This window comes from Miscanthus floridulus, chromosome 9 (genome assembly GCF_019320115.1).
Source record: "Miscanthus floridulus cultivar M001 chromosome 9, ASM1932011v1, whole genome shotgun sequence".
NCBI lineage: Eukaryota > Viridiplantae > Streptophyta > Magnoliopsida > Poales > Poaceae > Miscanthus > Miscanthus floridulus.
The window spans coordinates 19,561,058-19,577,954 of record NC_089588.1 but is presented as its reverse complement, the minus strand read 5'-3'; the positions used below and the strand labels follow the sequence as shown (position 1 = coordinate 19,577,954).

The window sequence follows — 16,897 nt, the reverse complement described above, 5'->3', positions numbered from 1 at the left end:
ATGGTTAATCATTAACCGAGGCGGGCATTTTAGGATGACCGCCACCGTTAATATTAACCGAGGCGGGCAGCTTAGGGTGCCCGCCTCGGTTAAGATTTTGCATTTTTAACATTTTATTAAATTCCTCGGTTATTTTGGTTTTACAATGTTTTAAAATTGATATTTAATTTGTAATGCTTTTTAAAATTCATAGGAGTAGTAGTGTAGGAGTAATAGAGTAGTGGGAGTAGTGTAGAAGTGTAGGAGTAGTAGTAGTGTAGGAGTGTAGTAGTAGAGTTGTAGGAGTACTAGTAGTGTTGTAGGTGTGTAGTAGTAAAGTTGTAGGAGTAGTAGTAGTGTTGTAAGAGTACTAGGAGTAGTAGTAGTAGTAGTGTTGTAGGAGAAGTAGTAGAGTTGTAGTAGTAGTAGAGTAGTATTGTAGTAGCAGTAGAGTAGGACTTGTTAGTGAAATACTTGTTTCATTCCTTTCAACAAATATCAAATTATTTTTAAAAATCAAACACTTAACACGTACAGATTACGATCTCCCACGTTCAGATATATAAAAGTTCCATAAAAGTTCCACAATAATAATCAGTTACATAAAAGTTCTTGTTAATCAATAAGTGACTACATTATTACATATTAGTGTTGCATACATATCATTTTGCTGCAAGTGTTCCCACGACGGTCTTCTTCTCACCGTCGAGGCGGAACCAAGGCATCATCTTGGTCTTGTTGATGCGGGTCTCGACCAACTTGATCTTCTGTGGATGATTGGTAAATAGCGAGAGCTCAGCATAGTTGTTGTATTCTTTGGGGCTCTAGACTCCATCAGCTCCCACAATCCTCTGCTTTCCGGACACAACCACGCATTTTTTGCTGTCTTTGGGCATCGGCCAGTAGGCTACTTGCGCGCAGCAGCTTGCTAGTACCCATTGATCATCTTTGTAGCCGACACTTTGGAGCTCCACGGTGGTTAGCCCAAAGTCATACACAACAACCCCCTTTGGTTTGACCCACTGGCACCGAAAGACAGCTAACTGTAGGTCACCACCGTAGTCAAGTTCCTATATCTCTTCAATCTGCCCAAAGTATGTCTTGGTCTGCCCCGTTGACTCGTCGATGTCCTCATATTGAACACCACTGTTCTGTGTCGTGCTCTTCTTGTCCTTCTCCTTTGTGTGGAACCTTTATCCATTGATGTCATACCCTTGCCACATGGTGATTTGGCTGGATGGGCCAGACACAAGCCTCGCTTCACCGGACTCTCCATGGGGTATGTCCTATAGCTCTTTGATCCATGTTGTGAAACTGATCTTGTGCTGTTTCTAGACCCATGCCTCCGTGCACTGTCCATCATGAGCGGCGCAGATCTCCTCCAAGTGCTTGACAACATATGGTTCCATAACCACTAGCTGATTGAGGATGCTGTGATGAGCTTCTTGCACCATTTTGTACTATACATCAGTGCGTACTTTCCTCCCCATGCAACCAGTTCCTAAGGTTCTGCCTTCATGCTGAGGGACGGGCGTGCTAATCGCCCTTCCATCTCGGATGTACCTGGTGCAGCAATTAACAGCCCTCGGTTGTGTATGCCTCGATCATAGAGCCCTCTGGGTAGGCATGGTTAAGGATGTATCTGTTGAGGGTCGACATGAACCGCTCGTACGTCCACATCTGGTGTAGGTACATGGGGCCCAGTTCTTGTATCTGATCCACCATGTGCATCATCAGGTGTGGCATAATATTGAAGAAAGACGACAGGAAGCACATCTCGAGCTGACAAAGGGTCTCCATGATGAACTGTTTCAGGCCTTCTGTGTGATGCAGTTGAAGAAGTAGGACATGCGTGTGATGACCATCTTCATGTACTCTAGACCGATAGCCCTAATAACAATTGGAAGGGACACCGTGAGCATGATGTGGTAGTCATTGCGTTGAAGCTGGTTAGTGTGAGGTCCTTCATCGAGACTAGGCTCTTGATGTTGGAAGAGAAACTGGTCAGCACCTTGACACCCCTAAGCCACTAGCACATAGCCCTCTTCTAATCTCTCGTTAGGTTGTAGCTCATGCCTAGAAGGTTGACTTTCCTGCTCTACGTCGCCAATGTCGGGTGAATTTCGGACTTGATGTCCTGGTTGACAAGGTCATCCATGACTTCAGACCATCCTTCATCTTAGTCTTGATGTCTAGCAGTACGCCAATGGTGCTTTCAAAGACATTCTTCTTGAGGTGCATGCAGTCAATGGCATGGGGCGTATCTAGCTCCTTCCAGTACGACAGGTACTTGAAGAAACACGACTGCTTCTTGAAAGGAACGAGGGTGATAGGTGGTTCGTCCATCTTATCCTACTTCCTCTTCCTTGTCGTGGTCCCATCTTCCACTTTCTTCTTCTTCTCCAACTCAATGTCTATGTCCTTCACCATGTCAAACACCTTTTGCCCGTACCTCATCCTTTTAGGCTCATCAGTTTTAGGCTCGTCCTGGTTGTCGAAGTACTTATTCATCGTAGCTGCCTGGTACTCGTGCTTTTTTATGAGGAATCGCATATGTCTCATGTACACCATCTTCTTGGATGCACTAAGGTAAGTGTATTAGGTACCATCAATGCAAACTACGCAACCTGACTTAGCTTTGATTTGCCCCGACAATGAAAAAAGACCAGGGTAATCGGTCATGGTGACAAAGATGATGGCTTTTAGAGTGAACTCCTTCTATAGGGATGCATCTGTCATCTTGACCCCATCTTCCCATAGTATCTTCATGTCCTCCATGAGTGGCTCCAGGAACACATCTATATCATTGCCTGGCTACCTACGTCTAGAAATAATCATGGTTAGTAAAAGATACCTACACTTCTGACATAGCCAGGGAGGTAGGTTGTAGATGGTGAGGATGATCGGCCAAGTGCTGTGCGAGCTGCTGAGGTCACCGAATGGATTCATCCCATTGGTACTCAGAGCGAACCTGACGTTCCTCGCCTCATCGCCAAACTTCTGGAACTTGGTATTGAAATGCTTCCACTGCTTACCATCGGAAGGGTGCCGTAGCTTGCCATCATCCTTCATGCGCTCATCAAATGCATGCCAGGACATCAGCTTGGCATCCTCGGGGTTCCTGAATATAGCACGTAGGCGATCGATCATGGGCAGGTACCACATCGACAGGGCCAGACTTTTCATCTGCGTGTAACCCTCTTCTTCCTCGTCCTCAGGAGAAGGGATCTGCTTCTTTGCGGTAGTATTCTTGGCTATCTTCTTCTTCTTCGACGCTCTCTCATCGTCCACATCTGTGCGACAACCGACATTCCTCTTGTACTGACTCGCGCCATAGTGTGGACAGCTCTGCAAGTTCTCATACTTGCCCCGATATAGGATATAGTGGTTAGGGCAGGCATGGAACTTTTTAAGCTTCATTGCCACTGGCTAGATCAGCTTCTTCGCTCGGTAGGTATTGGCGGGCACCTTGTTACCCTCTAGGTATGTGTCATCAAGGATACGTAACAGGTCATTGAAGCTAGTGTTGGACCAGCCATGGCGAGTCTTCAGCATCAGCATCTGGAGGTTAAAACACAGCGTCGTTCTATGCTTCGGATAGTTCTTATAGAGGGGATCAATTGTCGCCTGCTTCATCACTCTGAAATTCTCCAGCCACCTCGGGCTCTCAAACAGAATGTTGTCGTGGTCAAGACAGTTAGCGATTGACTCAAAAAGGTCCGCAGTCTTGGGATCCCTCACTGGCTCACTGCCATCACCATCATCGTCGTCAGCCGTGTCTTGGAGCAGATCATCCATCGTGATATAATCACGATCTGCATTGTCGCTAGTAGCAGCATTGTCGTGCCCGTCGGCCGCTACTGATGAGGTTTGTTGTTCGGCATTCACCGCCGTCGTCGTCGCTGTCGACGAGTTCCCTCCTCTAGATGCACCGGCACTCCGATCCTCTGCTTCCCCATGAAACTTCTAGATGGTGTAATCCTTGATGAAACCATATTGGATCAAATGAGATTTCACCGTGTCGTCTCCATGGCCAAGAAGGTTCTTGCAACTCTTACACGGACAGATAGTGAGTTTCCGCTTCAGAATCAGACGATGTCTTTTCGTAGCGGCAATAAACTTTGTCACATGATCTAGGAAAGCTGGATGCAGCCCCGATGTCTTGTACATCCATTCCCTATCCATGCCCGCGAACACCTTGTACACACAAACAACGAAAATGGCGCATATAAGCATAGCAGTACGGAGAAAAGATAGCCGGGTAGCTCTAGATCTAATGATTTCTCTCTCCTTCAAATAGATCTAGATCTAAATCTTGAGAAAAAGCGCTCAAATCATGGAAAAGAGAGAGGATTAAGGGTTTGAGAGCGAGAATCAACCTCTTGCGGTGCCCCCTTCACCAAATCTAAGGGCAAAACCTCTCCCCCTAGAAAATGGCCATTTTTAGAGTTTTGAGGTAAAAACCGGAAAAAATGGAGAAGACGTGGGGAAGAAGGATGGGGGCGGCTGTATTTATAGCCAGACTTAACCGAGGCGGGCGCTATAAGGAAACTGCCTCGGTTAATCGTCCGTTAACCAAGGCGGTTGCTTTAGAACAAATGCCTTGATTAATTTGTTAACTGAGGCGGTTACTTTAATGCAACAGCCTCGGTTAATGTGGATTAACAGCAACCGCCTCGGTTAATCAATTAACCGAGGCAATTGCGTTTGGGCAACCACCTCGGTTAATCTACATTAACCATGACGGTTTCTTTACAGCGCCTGCCTCAGTTAAGGATTAACCGAGGCAGTTGCTAGCCCGACTGCCCGGCCTCGAATAACCGAGGCGAGCAACCAGGCCGCCCACCTTGGAGCTCCAAAGTGAAACGCTGCGCAAAAGAAATCCTGTAGTAGTGTTTGTAGGGACGAGTGTGCATGCGTTGTGAGCGTCTAAGTATGTACTGGTGCTTCGCAAAAAAATACATCCATACATCATTATATATGGCACCAAGAGTTTCATGCAACTTGCTATCAAGAAAATTAATTCATTAATGCACGCCAAGTGGCCGGGAGAGGTTTTCATCCCTTACGATTCTTGAACTTAGGTGTTGGGATACTATAATCAAATAGATAAACTGTAATGTGCGGGCTCTACACGGTCGAAAGTCCATAGACAACTTTAAAATATCCTAGAGAGAGGGCAACTTTTCCGAGAGAAAAATTTGGTTCATTACATCAAATCAATGGTACTTGCGTAACTTTTCATGCTATGCTTCTGATAGATCTAACCTTCATCATCATTCATGAAAAAGGAGCCTTTATTTCTACGAAGCTTGATAGTCTTGTTAGCTTGTTGGAATTCACTCTGTGTTTTCATTTCCAGACTGCTAATTGCATGGTATATTGGCAATTCAATTCGGGCTGATATAATTTGTTTGAGAAACTAAATTTGTAGCCTCACCTCACAGAACATTTTCTGGAGTTCGAGGGACACTTCTCAGAAACAATCTGGCAACCAAGTCACGAAAAGTGAGAAATTTATGGTGGTTGTAAAACAAGCCATCCATCGGTAGGAATCCAACGGTGGAAAAATAAAAGGTACCCATAACAAGGTACCAAGTAATACCAAACTAGTGGGACCGATACAAAGTACACGAGGGACCAGTACTCAGTTTAAATTTTTTTCTTAGTCAGCAAAGTATCCTTACCCCATAATTTAATTGTTGATAAATTGTTTTGATTGAAATTATCAGATCAACAGTCAGAAAAAATTAGAGGGGTAAAAGAACCTGAAAGTACCACCGGTAACTTCCCACCACCGTAAAAGAGCTCCACGAGAAGTAGGAAACATGCTATATTTATTGGCACTGTTTGGGACTGATTTACCCAACTCCACTCCACCATATTCACCATGGAGCAGCTCCATAATAAAGTTGTTGTTTCACCATGAAGCAGTTCCACATGTTTGGCTTGCAGTCTAGCTTCAGCTCCATGAGCGTGAGGTGGAGATCATAATGGTCCATTTTGCCCCTAAGTCATGGGTGCAACGGTGTGGGTGCGACGACGAGGGCGGAGAACGGCAACACGTGAGAAGCGAGGCCGGTGGGAGAGAACATCGGAGGAAGGCAAGTCCACGGCCCTGGTCGACTGGGTCACTGGGGCTTGGCGTGGGCGGCCGGGACCCTCGACGGCGACGGCGCAGGTGCGAGGGCAAGCACAGAGAACGGCGGCACGCGAGGAGCGAGGCTGGCGCGCAATAGCGGCATGCGACTCTTTTCGGAGTGGCGGTGGCGGCGCGGACGGGTGGCGTGGTGGCGGACGGTGTGGCGGAGACGGAGGCGGGAGGCACAGAGATGAAAGCTGCTGAGGCGAACTCGCCGTTGGCATGAGCTGAAGTGACGGCGGCCTAGATGTCCTGGCGCGAGGTCGGGAGCGCCGGCGGGCGGTAGGCGGTGGAGCAGGAGGTAGCGGCGGCGGTGGCTTGGATGAACCCTGGAAATAAAATGTTTATCTAACTATACTATTTGAATTATTCATCCCAACTAGACTACTCAAGAAAATATTCATCTAACTATAATACTTGAATTATCCACCCCAACTATACTGCTCAAAAAAAATATTTTTACAATTATAGATTTACTGTTTTACCCTTAATTACATAAAAGAATTTCAAAAAAGGAATTACCACTCCTTTTTAATCCCCTCAATTTTGGAGGCTTCGGGAGGCGTTGTGGTGTATATGAGCCCACCAACCATAGAAACAGTCAGGAGGTGTTATCGTAGAGGCATCTCAACGCCTCTACCTTCCTAGCCGTCGGATCGCTTATCGTGAGCCGTCGAAATAAATTCCCCTCAACCATAGTAAAAAATTTCTTAAATTTAACCACATTTGTCTTACATTGTCAATCTATATAACTTCTCATATAGTGATGGTCAAAGTGATGAAAAACATTTAACTACATGTATTCTGAAACGGGAAAATTTTGGGCAAGATTAAAGTTAGAGGGTGAAAGACCCAAAGTTCAAAGGACAATATATATTAGTAAATGATGTTAAGTACACCAAAAGGCAGCAGAGAGAAATATATCTTATATTCTTGAACAAACAGGCACACGAGTGCCAATTTCATTGATAATGAAGTGGAGAGATCGAGAAATATATAGAAGAGTGGGTACATAGAATCCAAACGCCGTCTCGGAGTTATGGAATTAGGGCGGAGAATTGGCAAAAGAGTAGGATTGAAGAGATTTTGTAGAAGAAAAGTGCAATAATGATATTTCTGATGGATGTTCAGCGCCCAACCACGTACTCCCTCCGTTCGGTGCATCCGCGTCATCGTGCCATCCAAGTGTCTCAATCAACTTGCCGACCAAGACATTACTTTCATTTGTCCAGGAGGAGCCGGTGAGCTCTGTTTTCAACCCTAACGCGCGGTTCAACTTACGTCACCATTATTACATTTACAATCATATCCACTCGACTTTTTACATATAAAAATGCGTGTGCTCCCTATGCCAGTAGAACAATAATCTTGTAGCGGATCGGACAAACAATATATAGGCCTCGTTTAGATTGAAAAAAAAATCAACCCGATGAATAGTATCACTTTCGTCTTATTTGGCAAATATTGTCCAATCGTGGACCAACTAGGCTCAAAAGATTCATCTCGTGATTTCCAACTAAACTGTGTAATTAGTTATTTTTTTTACCTACATTTAATACTCCATGCAAGCGGCTAAAAATTGATGTGATGGAGAGAGAGTGAAAAAACTTGGAATTTGGATGGCATCTAAACAAGGCCATAGTTAAGAATCACAACATAGCTAGTAGACAAAGCTTGTACACTTTTTTCTGTTGACAAATCCATCACCCAACTCAAAGAGTCACGTTTGACAACGAACGATTTTAGCACTGAGGTAGGTCCAATGGCGGCGGCGGCACTGATGTCTCCGCCGTCGGTCCGTCCTGAACCTCGAACACCATTGCCAGCCCCAGATCAAGGTGGGCGTCGAAGTGGCAGTGCATGAACCACATCCCTGCAAAATAATAGATACAATTTATTTGATCCTTATTACTCCAGTTATTGGTACATTTCAATCGATGCAAATAAATAATTATGATTTATGAAAAATGTACAGTACAGATTCTTTACCAGGGTTGTTTGCGACGAAGCGGATGACGGCCCAGCCGCCGGTGGGGACGGCGACGGTGTTGCGCTCCTGCGGGTTGACGAGGTTGAACTGCGGCGCCGTCGCGGCCTCGTCGTAGTTGCCGAAGCCCTGGGCGAGCACGAAGAAGTTGAAGCCGTGGAGGTGCATGGGGTGGCTCTCCTTGGCAATCAGCCGCGTGTTCTGCAGCACCATCTCCACCGTCTCGTTGTACCGCAGCGTCCTCACCTTGGTGGACTTGGTCGTGTACTTGAGCGTGTCGTTGTCGCTGGCATCCGCGGTGTAGTCGAAGATGACCGGCGGCCGGTCGGGGAAGTCGCGGGTGTAGCCGGCCGACGCGTTCCCGTAGTAGTGCGCCTGGAGCATGGAGACGGCGTCGGGGAGAAGGAAGGACGCGTTGTTCATGCTCGCCGAGAAGATGGGGGGAGTCGTCCCCGTAGTGTTGCACAGCGTCTGCTTTGGCTGGCAGTCGCCGTTGCCGAGCCCGACGGTGACGAACATGCGGGTGTCCACGGACAGCGGCACCGTCGGTTTGCCGGGGAGCACCAGCGCCGTCAGGTTGGAGAGGAACCGGAAGGCCGTGTCCGTGTCGTTGTACTCCGTGCGCGGCGGCAGCTGCGGCTTCTCCTCCCCAGCCGAGCCAGCGTACTCGACGATGGCCGTGCCGTTGGTCATGCTGAATAGGGGCCCCTGCGGGATGGCGCTGTCGTACGGGGATGCCGCCATGTAGTAGCGTCCGACGGCGGCGCCCGCTACCATGAGCGCGTCCACGGTCTGCCCGGGCGCGATCACCACCACGTCGGTCTCGCACGGCGTGGTGTAGGCGGCGTCCGCGCCGACGACGGTGAAGGTGTGGTTCGCCACCTTGAAGAACATGGGCGTGTTGAGCGCGGCGTTGATGATCCGGAGCAGGTACGTCTCGTTGCTCCGCACCCGGAACTTGTAAGTCTCTGCACGCGCGTATATATATACACAAATAAACATCAGCTTCAGACATCAGTAATTAGCATGAGCTTTAATTAAACATCAGTGATCTAGCCATTAACATACGGTTAGCGGCGGAGCAGTTGTACAAGTCTCCCGGCTTGCCGTTGATGGTGTAGGCGTTGGCGGGCGGCATATTCCTCGTGTCCCCCGTGAGGAACACCAGCTGCTGCAGATCGTAGACGTTGTCGTTCCACCACTCGCCGAGGATGACGGTCTCCTCCCTGTGGGGCTTGGGGGAGAAGGGGTAGGCGCCGGCGCCGCCGCGGGGGCGGATGACGAGCGCGCCGTAGACGGTGGCGCGGAGGAAGGAGATGTGGGCGTGCCACCACAGGGTGCCCTCCTGGTCCGTCACGTTGAAGCGATACGTGTAGTTGGCGCCCGGCTTGACGGGGCACTGCGTCACCATCGCCGGCCCGTCTGCCCACGGCGAGCCGCGCTGGAACACGCCATGCCTGCGAGGTTGGTTCGTCGTCACAAGAACAAATTAACCACCGTTCACTGCACCATGGGCATGCTTTGCATTGGGAGACAGTTTTTTTTAACTTCATTATATATATATATATATATATATATATATATATATATATATATATATATATATATATATATGCATTTTATATATTCTCGGGAGTAGTTACTCTCATGATCAATAAATCACGTAGTGTATGTGTACATACCCATTTATCAGTTTAAGTATGTTAATATACTCATATTAAGATACTCTAGATCTTTACTATGTGAAATTTTTTAAAAAGAGCCCACATTTTTTAATATATTATTTAATACTATGACAGTAGTACATAAAATATATAAGTATAACCATATACTAAGTATATTTGCATACTTGACATACATATATAGTACCTAGATGGTCTAGTATGATTATATACTCAATCTACATATACTTGGTCAGGTCATATATGCCCTAAATCTAGAGATATACATATGGGAGTAACTGTATATGCGCGCGCGTGTGTGCAATTCTTTTACCACTGCTGCCAGTAATCGAAGCTTTCTGTAATGATGTTAGCAAGCAAAGTACCCTTGGGGATGAGCAATAAGCTACGACCTAGCTAGGTAATTTTGACACGTCTAAAGCTTATTAAAGTGTTTTATTCACTGCACGGATCGGAACCTGAAACGTCAACGAGGAGACCTCTTTGTGTTAGGTGGCGGCGTCTGCATCTTGGTATGTAGGGTTTTGCTATATATGTTTGATGTTGCACTGGTTTACACGAGACTTTATCCTTCTACAGATGATGTTACTTCATGCTCATGCAGCTAGGTAGCTAGTGCGAAGTGACTGATCAAAAACAAAGCTTTGCATGCGCAAGTTGATGCACGAAAAAGTACTAGTAGCTTTGACAGCGATTAGCTAGATACCAGTGGATGGTCATGCCGTAGGGCGACTCGTTGACGAGGTGAACAACCACCGTGTCGCCCTCCCGGGCCTCGACGGTCGGGCCGGGGAGCCGCTCATTCACCGCCGTGATGATCCTCGCCGGCTGGCACAGCTGGCTTATAGACAGGTTCCCGACCTGGCGATAATTAAACACACGAGTGATTAATAATGTGAAAAAAATATATTGAGTGGTCCACTAGTAAACTTGACATGTGGATGATGCGCCGCCAATAGAATCAAGAAATACTACCGATGCATAAACATCATTAGAAACAATATATTTATGCATGCATGCATGCATATATGAAACCATATGTGAGCAACTATCATACATACATACATACATACATACATATATATATATATATATATATATATATATATATATATATATATATATATGGTGCATTTTTGCATTTTATATACTCGTGGGAATAGTTACTCCCATAATCAATAAATCACGTTGCGTATGTGTACACTCATTTATCAGTTGGAATATGTTGACATATATATACTAATATTAAGATACTCCAGATCTTTACTATATGAATTTTTTTTTCAAAAGAGCACATATTTTTAAATATATTATATAATACTATGATAGGAGTATATAAAATAAGTATAACCATATACTCTAAGTATACATACATACTACCCTAGATGATCTAGTATGATGATATACTCCATCTACACACACTTCGTCGGGCCATATATGCCCTAAACCTAGAGATATACACATGGGAGTACCTACTCCCTGGGAGTATGAAACAATTTTCCTATATATATATATATATATATATATATATACACACACACATATACATACATGCATGGTGCTTGCATAACAGAACTAACTATCGTAATTAAACAGATACTATATATATGCATGGCGACACCAACGAAAGAGATATGAAGTAGAAAGGAAAAACTGTATATGCGCATGTGGATTACATTGAAGGTGTGCTCCACAACAGCAGCTTGAGCAACAGAGGCAACGAAAAAGAGGCCGAAAGGCAGTAACCAAGGCCAGGCCATGGCTCTCTTCATCAACGACCAACAACACAGAGACTAGCTGATGAAGAGGAAGAAGATATGATTTGGTTGTTAGAGAAGAGAACTGTTATATATGCAACTGATTGAAGACATGAATGAGAGGGTCGGCATGGAGTTCAATATATAGGGAGAGATCAATGCATGACGATGAGGCTGACTGAATACATTGATAAGTTAGTTGGAACACGTAAGGTAGCCTAGCTTTGAGTGTTCGTACAGTTCAGACACGTGCGTCTTATGTATTGAAAGGTCGCAATTGTGATAAGAATGGGAGCACCAAGTTATCCATAAACAGAAGCGGATTGGCTTTTGCGCGTAGATTTTTTCCAGTTGCGTGTGTTACTGCTTTTGATTAAAGGGGCCGGGTAGAGTTTGCAAAGGATTGCAACTATTTGATTTCACTAGTCAAAGGATTGGAAGAGCTAATTTGAGTGATATCGCCCGTGATTGCCAGGTGATGCCCAGTAGCTTCAATGGCGTCTGCATCGATCCATTATTAAAAGAACATTGCATAAATGTATGTTTCAATGGCGTCTCCTAGTTTCATAAAGTTGGACCAAGTATAGCAATAATCATATATATATATATATATATATATATATATATATATATATATATATATATATATATATATAATATATATATATATATATATATATATATATATATATATATATATATATATATATATATATATATAGGGAGAGTATATTCAGTATCCAGCTACAAAATAAGTTATTTTGTAGCCACCTCTATTTACGATAATTTTATATACTAATTTACGATAATGTAAATACATATTTATGATAGTTGGGTTACTATAACACATGGGGATATTTACCATAACGTTATAGTAAACCATTTAGTAAGGAGTTACTATAATCTCATAAATTAACATAATAATCACTACTACAAAAAGCATTTCTAGGGGCGGCTGGTAAGCCTTCGTAGGGGCGGTTTGGCCAGCCGCCCCTACCGAACCGTCTCTAGAAATCATGCATTTGTAGGGGCGGTTCCCAGGCCGCCCCTACAAATCGATTTGTAGGGGCGGCTCGTATTACCAGCCGCCCCTACAAATCAATTTGTAGGGACGGCTCGTATTACCAGCCGCATTTACACATAGATTTGTAGGGGCGGCTGTAGTACCAGCCGCCCCTACAAATACCTGTTTGTACGGACGGTTTAATCTAGAACCGCCCCTACAGTACGTTTTTCCGCCAAAAAAATTCAAATTTACAATTCAAAATCGCGTTGCCGAACGTCCCGCGACCAACGTTCCGAACCGCGTTCGCGTTACCGAATGCCCCGCGACCAACGTTCCGAACCGCGTTCGCATTGCCGAACGCCCACGACCAGCGTTTGCGTTGCCGAACGCCCCGCGACCAACGTTCCAAACCCGTACCGCGTTCGCGTTGCCGAACGCCCCGCGACCAACGTTCCAAACCGCGTTTGCGTTGCCGAACGCCCCACGACCACGACTACAAGCACAAGAGTATTATATAAACTAGAATTACAAGTCCAATTCACAAGAATATATACAATCCATCATTAAATATATAAATTCCATACACATTGTTATCAACGTCCTAGAGCTAGCCTTTCAGTCTCATGAAGGTGTTGGTACTAAGGATTTGTACCTAACTTAGACTCTCAGTCATGGTAGGCGCCTCTGACGTGTACAATCTGGTCCAATATGAAGTTGCTAAGGTCGCCGACGAGCTCTAAGAGTTGGTCATCCTTGTATGGGTCTCTTTTCATTCCTTTCTCTTCTCTCCACTACAAGAGAACAAGTTTCGGTTTAGTATTTCATACCATGTATGAAGTTTTTATACTACGGGTGAAGGTTCAAACTTACCCTTAAGGGGTGTCTCCTGTAGGCACCGGTGTTACTCATCATAGAACATATATAGTATCCACAATGTACACTCCCAGGCTTCTGCTTGGGGCACTGTGTGTTTTGCATATGAAAATGTTAAGTAATGCTTTTGACAGCCATGTAACGGAGTACTGAAGAAGTAAGTTACACTTACCGCACATAGTGTTTTTATAGCCAGCTTTTCCTTCCTTGCTGGATCATGTCTTCCATGATGATTGGTGACATAGAATCTAAATGCCCTTTTCGAATTATTTTAGCAAATATAACTTGTTAGTATCCAAAAGTGAACGTTATAAGTATGTATACAAACATATAAGCTAATGAAGATTGTCGATATGTATACATCTTGAGAATCGATATGAAGTCTTTGTATGTCACCGTGTCCCTATCTAATGAATCAAAGACCCATGCCATGCTCCTCCCGACAGCGATGGCTATACAAATCCAATGGTTGCTGCATGGATTTAATCATAGAACTAGATAAGCTCTTTTGCATCGAATAAAATATATCGAACAAAGCTTTAAGTATAGAGTTAAACTTACTCGAAGTTGTATGGTAGCCATATAGTAGAGTGTTGTTGGAGATTTTTGAAAGCCATGGCAATGTATGCCACAACCTTAAGGGACTCTTCCCTTAGTTTCACCGTACGGATGCGCTCTTTCTCCCGAAGAGTCTTTGCAGCAGCTAGCTCTTTGACATCCAATGTCCACCGTTTAGGGTAATTAAAATTTGTTTGAGCTATAGCTTGAGGATCTAGATACCCGGCTTTCACACTTGGCATTTGTTTGACAATGTGCACTTGCATTCTACAAATCACGGCGTGGGTTAGTTACAACAAAATTCAAAGATTATATTCATATCATATCGGGAGGACAAGGACTTACAGGCACCACGTGCGAATTAGATTCATCTCCATTTCTCCCAGGTGAAAGCATGTGTGCATGTCATCGAAGTCAAAGACAATTTTCACGGCTGGGCTTCCAAATGTGCCGGTGGGGAAGCAAGCTTGTATGAGGTCTATGCTCGTTGGGAGAACACGCAAGTACCAATCATGGAACCTTCTCATTCCAAGTGGTAGGCGCTGGATGTCCCGGTTTGGTAGGAAGGGCTTGCCTCTTTCATATGTTTTCGGGCAATCCTTTGACCATTTGATGGCATCAACATTTGGATACTGCTTTGCAATTTGGTGGAGTTTGCTAGTGATGACCTCCTCAGAACCCCGTGCTGGGACTTTTTTAACTTGGTTCTCAGGCTTGAACTGGTCATGGGAATACCACTTAGACACTGATGAGACATCTTTCATCGGAACATAAACTGGCCTTATGGTGATTGGATGCTTCTTTCGAAGTTCCCATTCAGGCACATCCTCATCTTCTTGTGCATCACCTTCTTCAGGAGGCACTCATTGTTCATGTATCAACTGTGCTTGTTGAGAAGACTATGGCATCTCATCATACACTTGCTCGATATGAGCTGGAGAAGGTTGTGGCATCTCATCAGGCACATGCTCGCTAGGAGGCGGGGAAGAATGTTACATCTTAGGAATGTGGTGATCACGAGATGGTGAAAATATCTCCCCGACCTCAACAACTTGCTCCAAATTTGGGAGAGGGGGAGGCGGCGAAGAAGCAGTCAATATAATGTCCCATTTGTGACAGAGGATGAACTGCCCCATAATGTCTCCGAGTAACACCAGCCCCTTGGGAGTTGCATAGTCTATCCTCCACTGCATGAACTCGGTCTTCACTGTATGCACCTTGACCCTAGTGTAGTCCGGCGGTATCTTATTATTGTGGTGTAAGCCACCGGGAGGATGTGCCACACCCGTTGCCACCTCCATCACAGTGTTCTGCCGGCCACTGAGAAACACCTGTAACAGAACCGACCAATTATACGAAATTAAGTAAGAAAATCATCTGCCAGAGCAGACGATTTAGCAAACTTAAGCCCGTATAACCCGGTAGTCCGTGAAATCACGAAGAATTTCAAACCAACTTCCATTCCAGCCAAGATCGTAATAAGTTTAGCGGTCACCATCACATAGTACATAAAAGTTTGCATCTCAGATACATCAAAGTTTAAATATAGTTATTACAAAACAAGTTTGAATAAAAGTAGCAGAAGTCATTTGTTCAAAACCACACACACTCACACGGAGTTCAAATACGGTGCCAGCGAATGATCATCTCCAACAAAAGCATCAGACGAGACGTAAGGAATGACCATGCCCATGGTCCTAAGCATCACCCATCGCAGGATAAAGGCAGTTGATATAGTAGCCGTAATATATCTACCCATCTACAACAAGTGGGAATAAAACCCTGAGTACGAGAAGATACTCAGCTAGACTTACCCGATATAACCGAAAATAAGTGACACCAAGGATTATGAAGGCTTTATAGTAGGGTAGCTGACTCATTTGCAAAGAAAGCACTTTTAGCATTTCAAGAACCTTTCTAAAGACATTTTTGCCAAGTTAATTAATTATAACCTATCGACTAGATTTGCACCTATACTAGAGCAAACATGTGATTAAGCAGATAATGATAACCAATGATCATTAAACAACTTCCATAATGTCATATTCATTATAACTGTCCAAGTGTTCCATCAACATTACTACGATGAAGTAACTCAAGTCAAGTGCTCACTGTCCAGGAGCGATGGTGATTCGAATCGATTCCTAACCAGCTGGTGATTTATTCCTTACACAAACCTCACTCACCCGCTAAAGTGAGATATTGATCACCGAGTCAACTATCTAGGAATCTTGAGTTTGCCAGGAACCACATGTACTTGGGGGCCGACCGACTGCACTTTGGTCTTATCATCTCGCCCCCGTGTCCTACCACACCTACTCCGGCACAGTGCGCTGCGGGCAATCTACTCGGCCCGAATAATCTCCCAGCTTCGCGGTCGGAAGGTACTTTATCCGGCCAGCTAAATGTAAGGCATGCGTTCAACATGACTCAAGGCCCAACAACGGTCGGTCCTTAATCGACACAGACGGAAAGCACTACAGTCCAAAACTCTGCAAGTCTCCGTCCGGTCTCAACTTCATTTAACACTTAGTTATACCATGACTTCATAGTCATCCAAGCAGATCCAGGTAACCACCTATAGCTCGCAGGTGATAGGAAATCACCCGACTTCTACCGGTCTAAGCCAGCTAAGCATTGACTCGACTGCGGATACCAGGGTAACAAGGATATAGTATAACAAAGGTAGACAAGGTATAGTGCAGCAACGGTTGCAAACAACTCCTGAACGTAATGCATCAATTAAAGTAAAGCATTTGATTAATAATTGCAAACCGGGAGAAAATGCTCCGGGGCTTGCCTCTCTCAAAGGAGCTCGGGCGGTGATCGGGGCACTCTGGAAGTTCCTCAACGTCCTCCTCGTCGGCTTCAGGCACTTCCTGCGGCTGCACCTCGAGCTGCTCCTCGGGCTCC

At 45.0% G+C, this 16,897-nt stretch overlaps 1 protein-coding gene across 1 annotated transcript; it reads right to left on the bottom strand.

Annotated features, from left to right (window-relative positions):
• Window positions 1–7,536: 7,536 nt before the first annotated feature.
• On the bottom strand, window positions 7,537–11,640 carry LOC136481500 (laccase-25-like). The gene is made up of 5 exons (XM_066478838.1): window positions 11,467–11,640; window positions 10,497–10,651; window positions 9,177–9,565; window positions 8,111–9,076; window positions 7,537–7,994 (listed from the first exon to the last, which is right to left on the bottom strand). The coding sequence occupies exons 1-5, from the start codon at window positions 11,560–11,562 to the stop codon at window positions 7,864–7,866; spliced, it is 1,737 nt and encodes a 578-aa protein (XP_066334935.1). The 5' UTR covers window positions 11,563–11,640; the 3' UTR covers window positions 7,537–7,863.
• Between the last annotated feature and the right edge of the window lie 5,257 nt (window positions 11,641–16,897).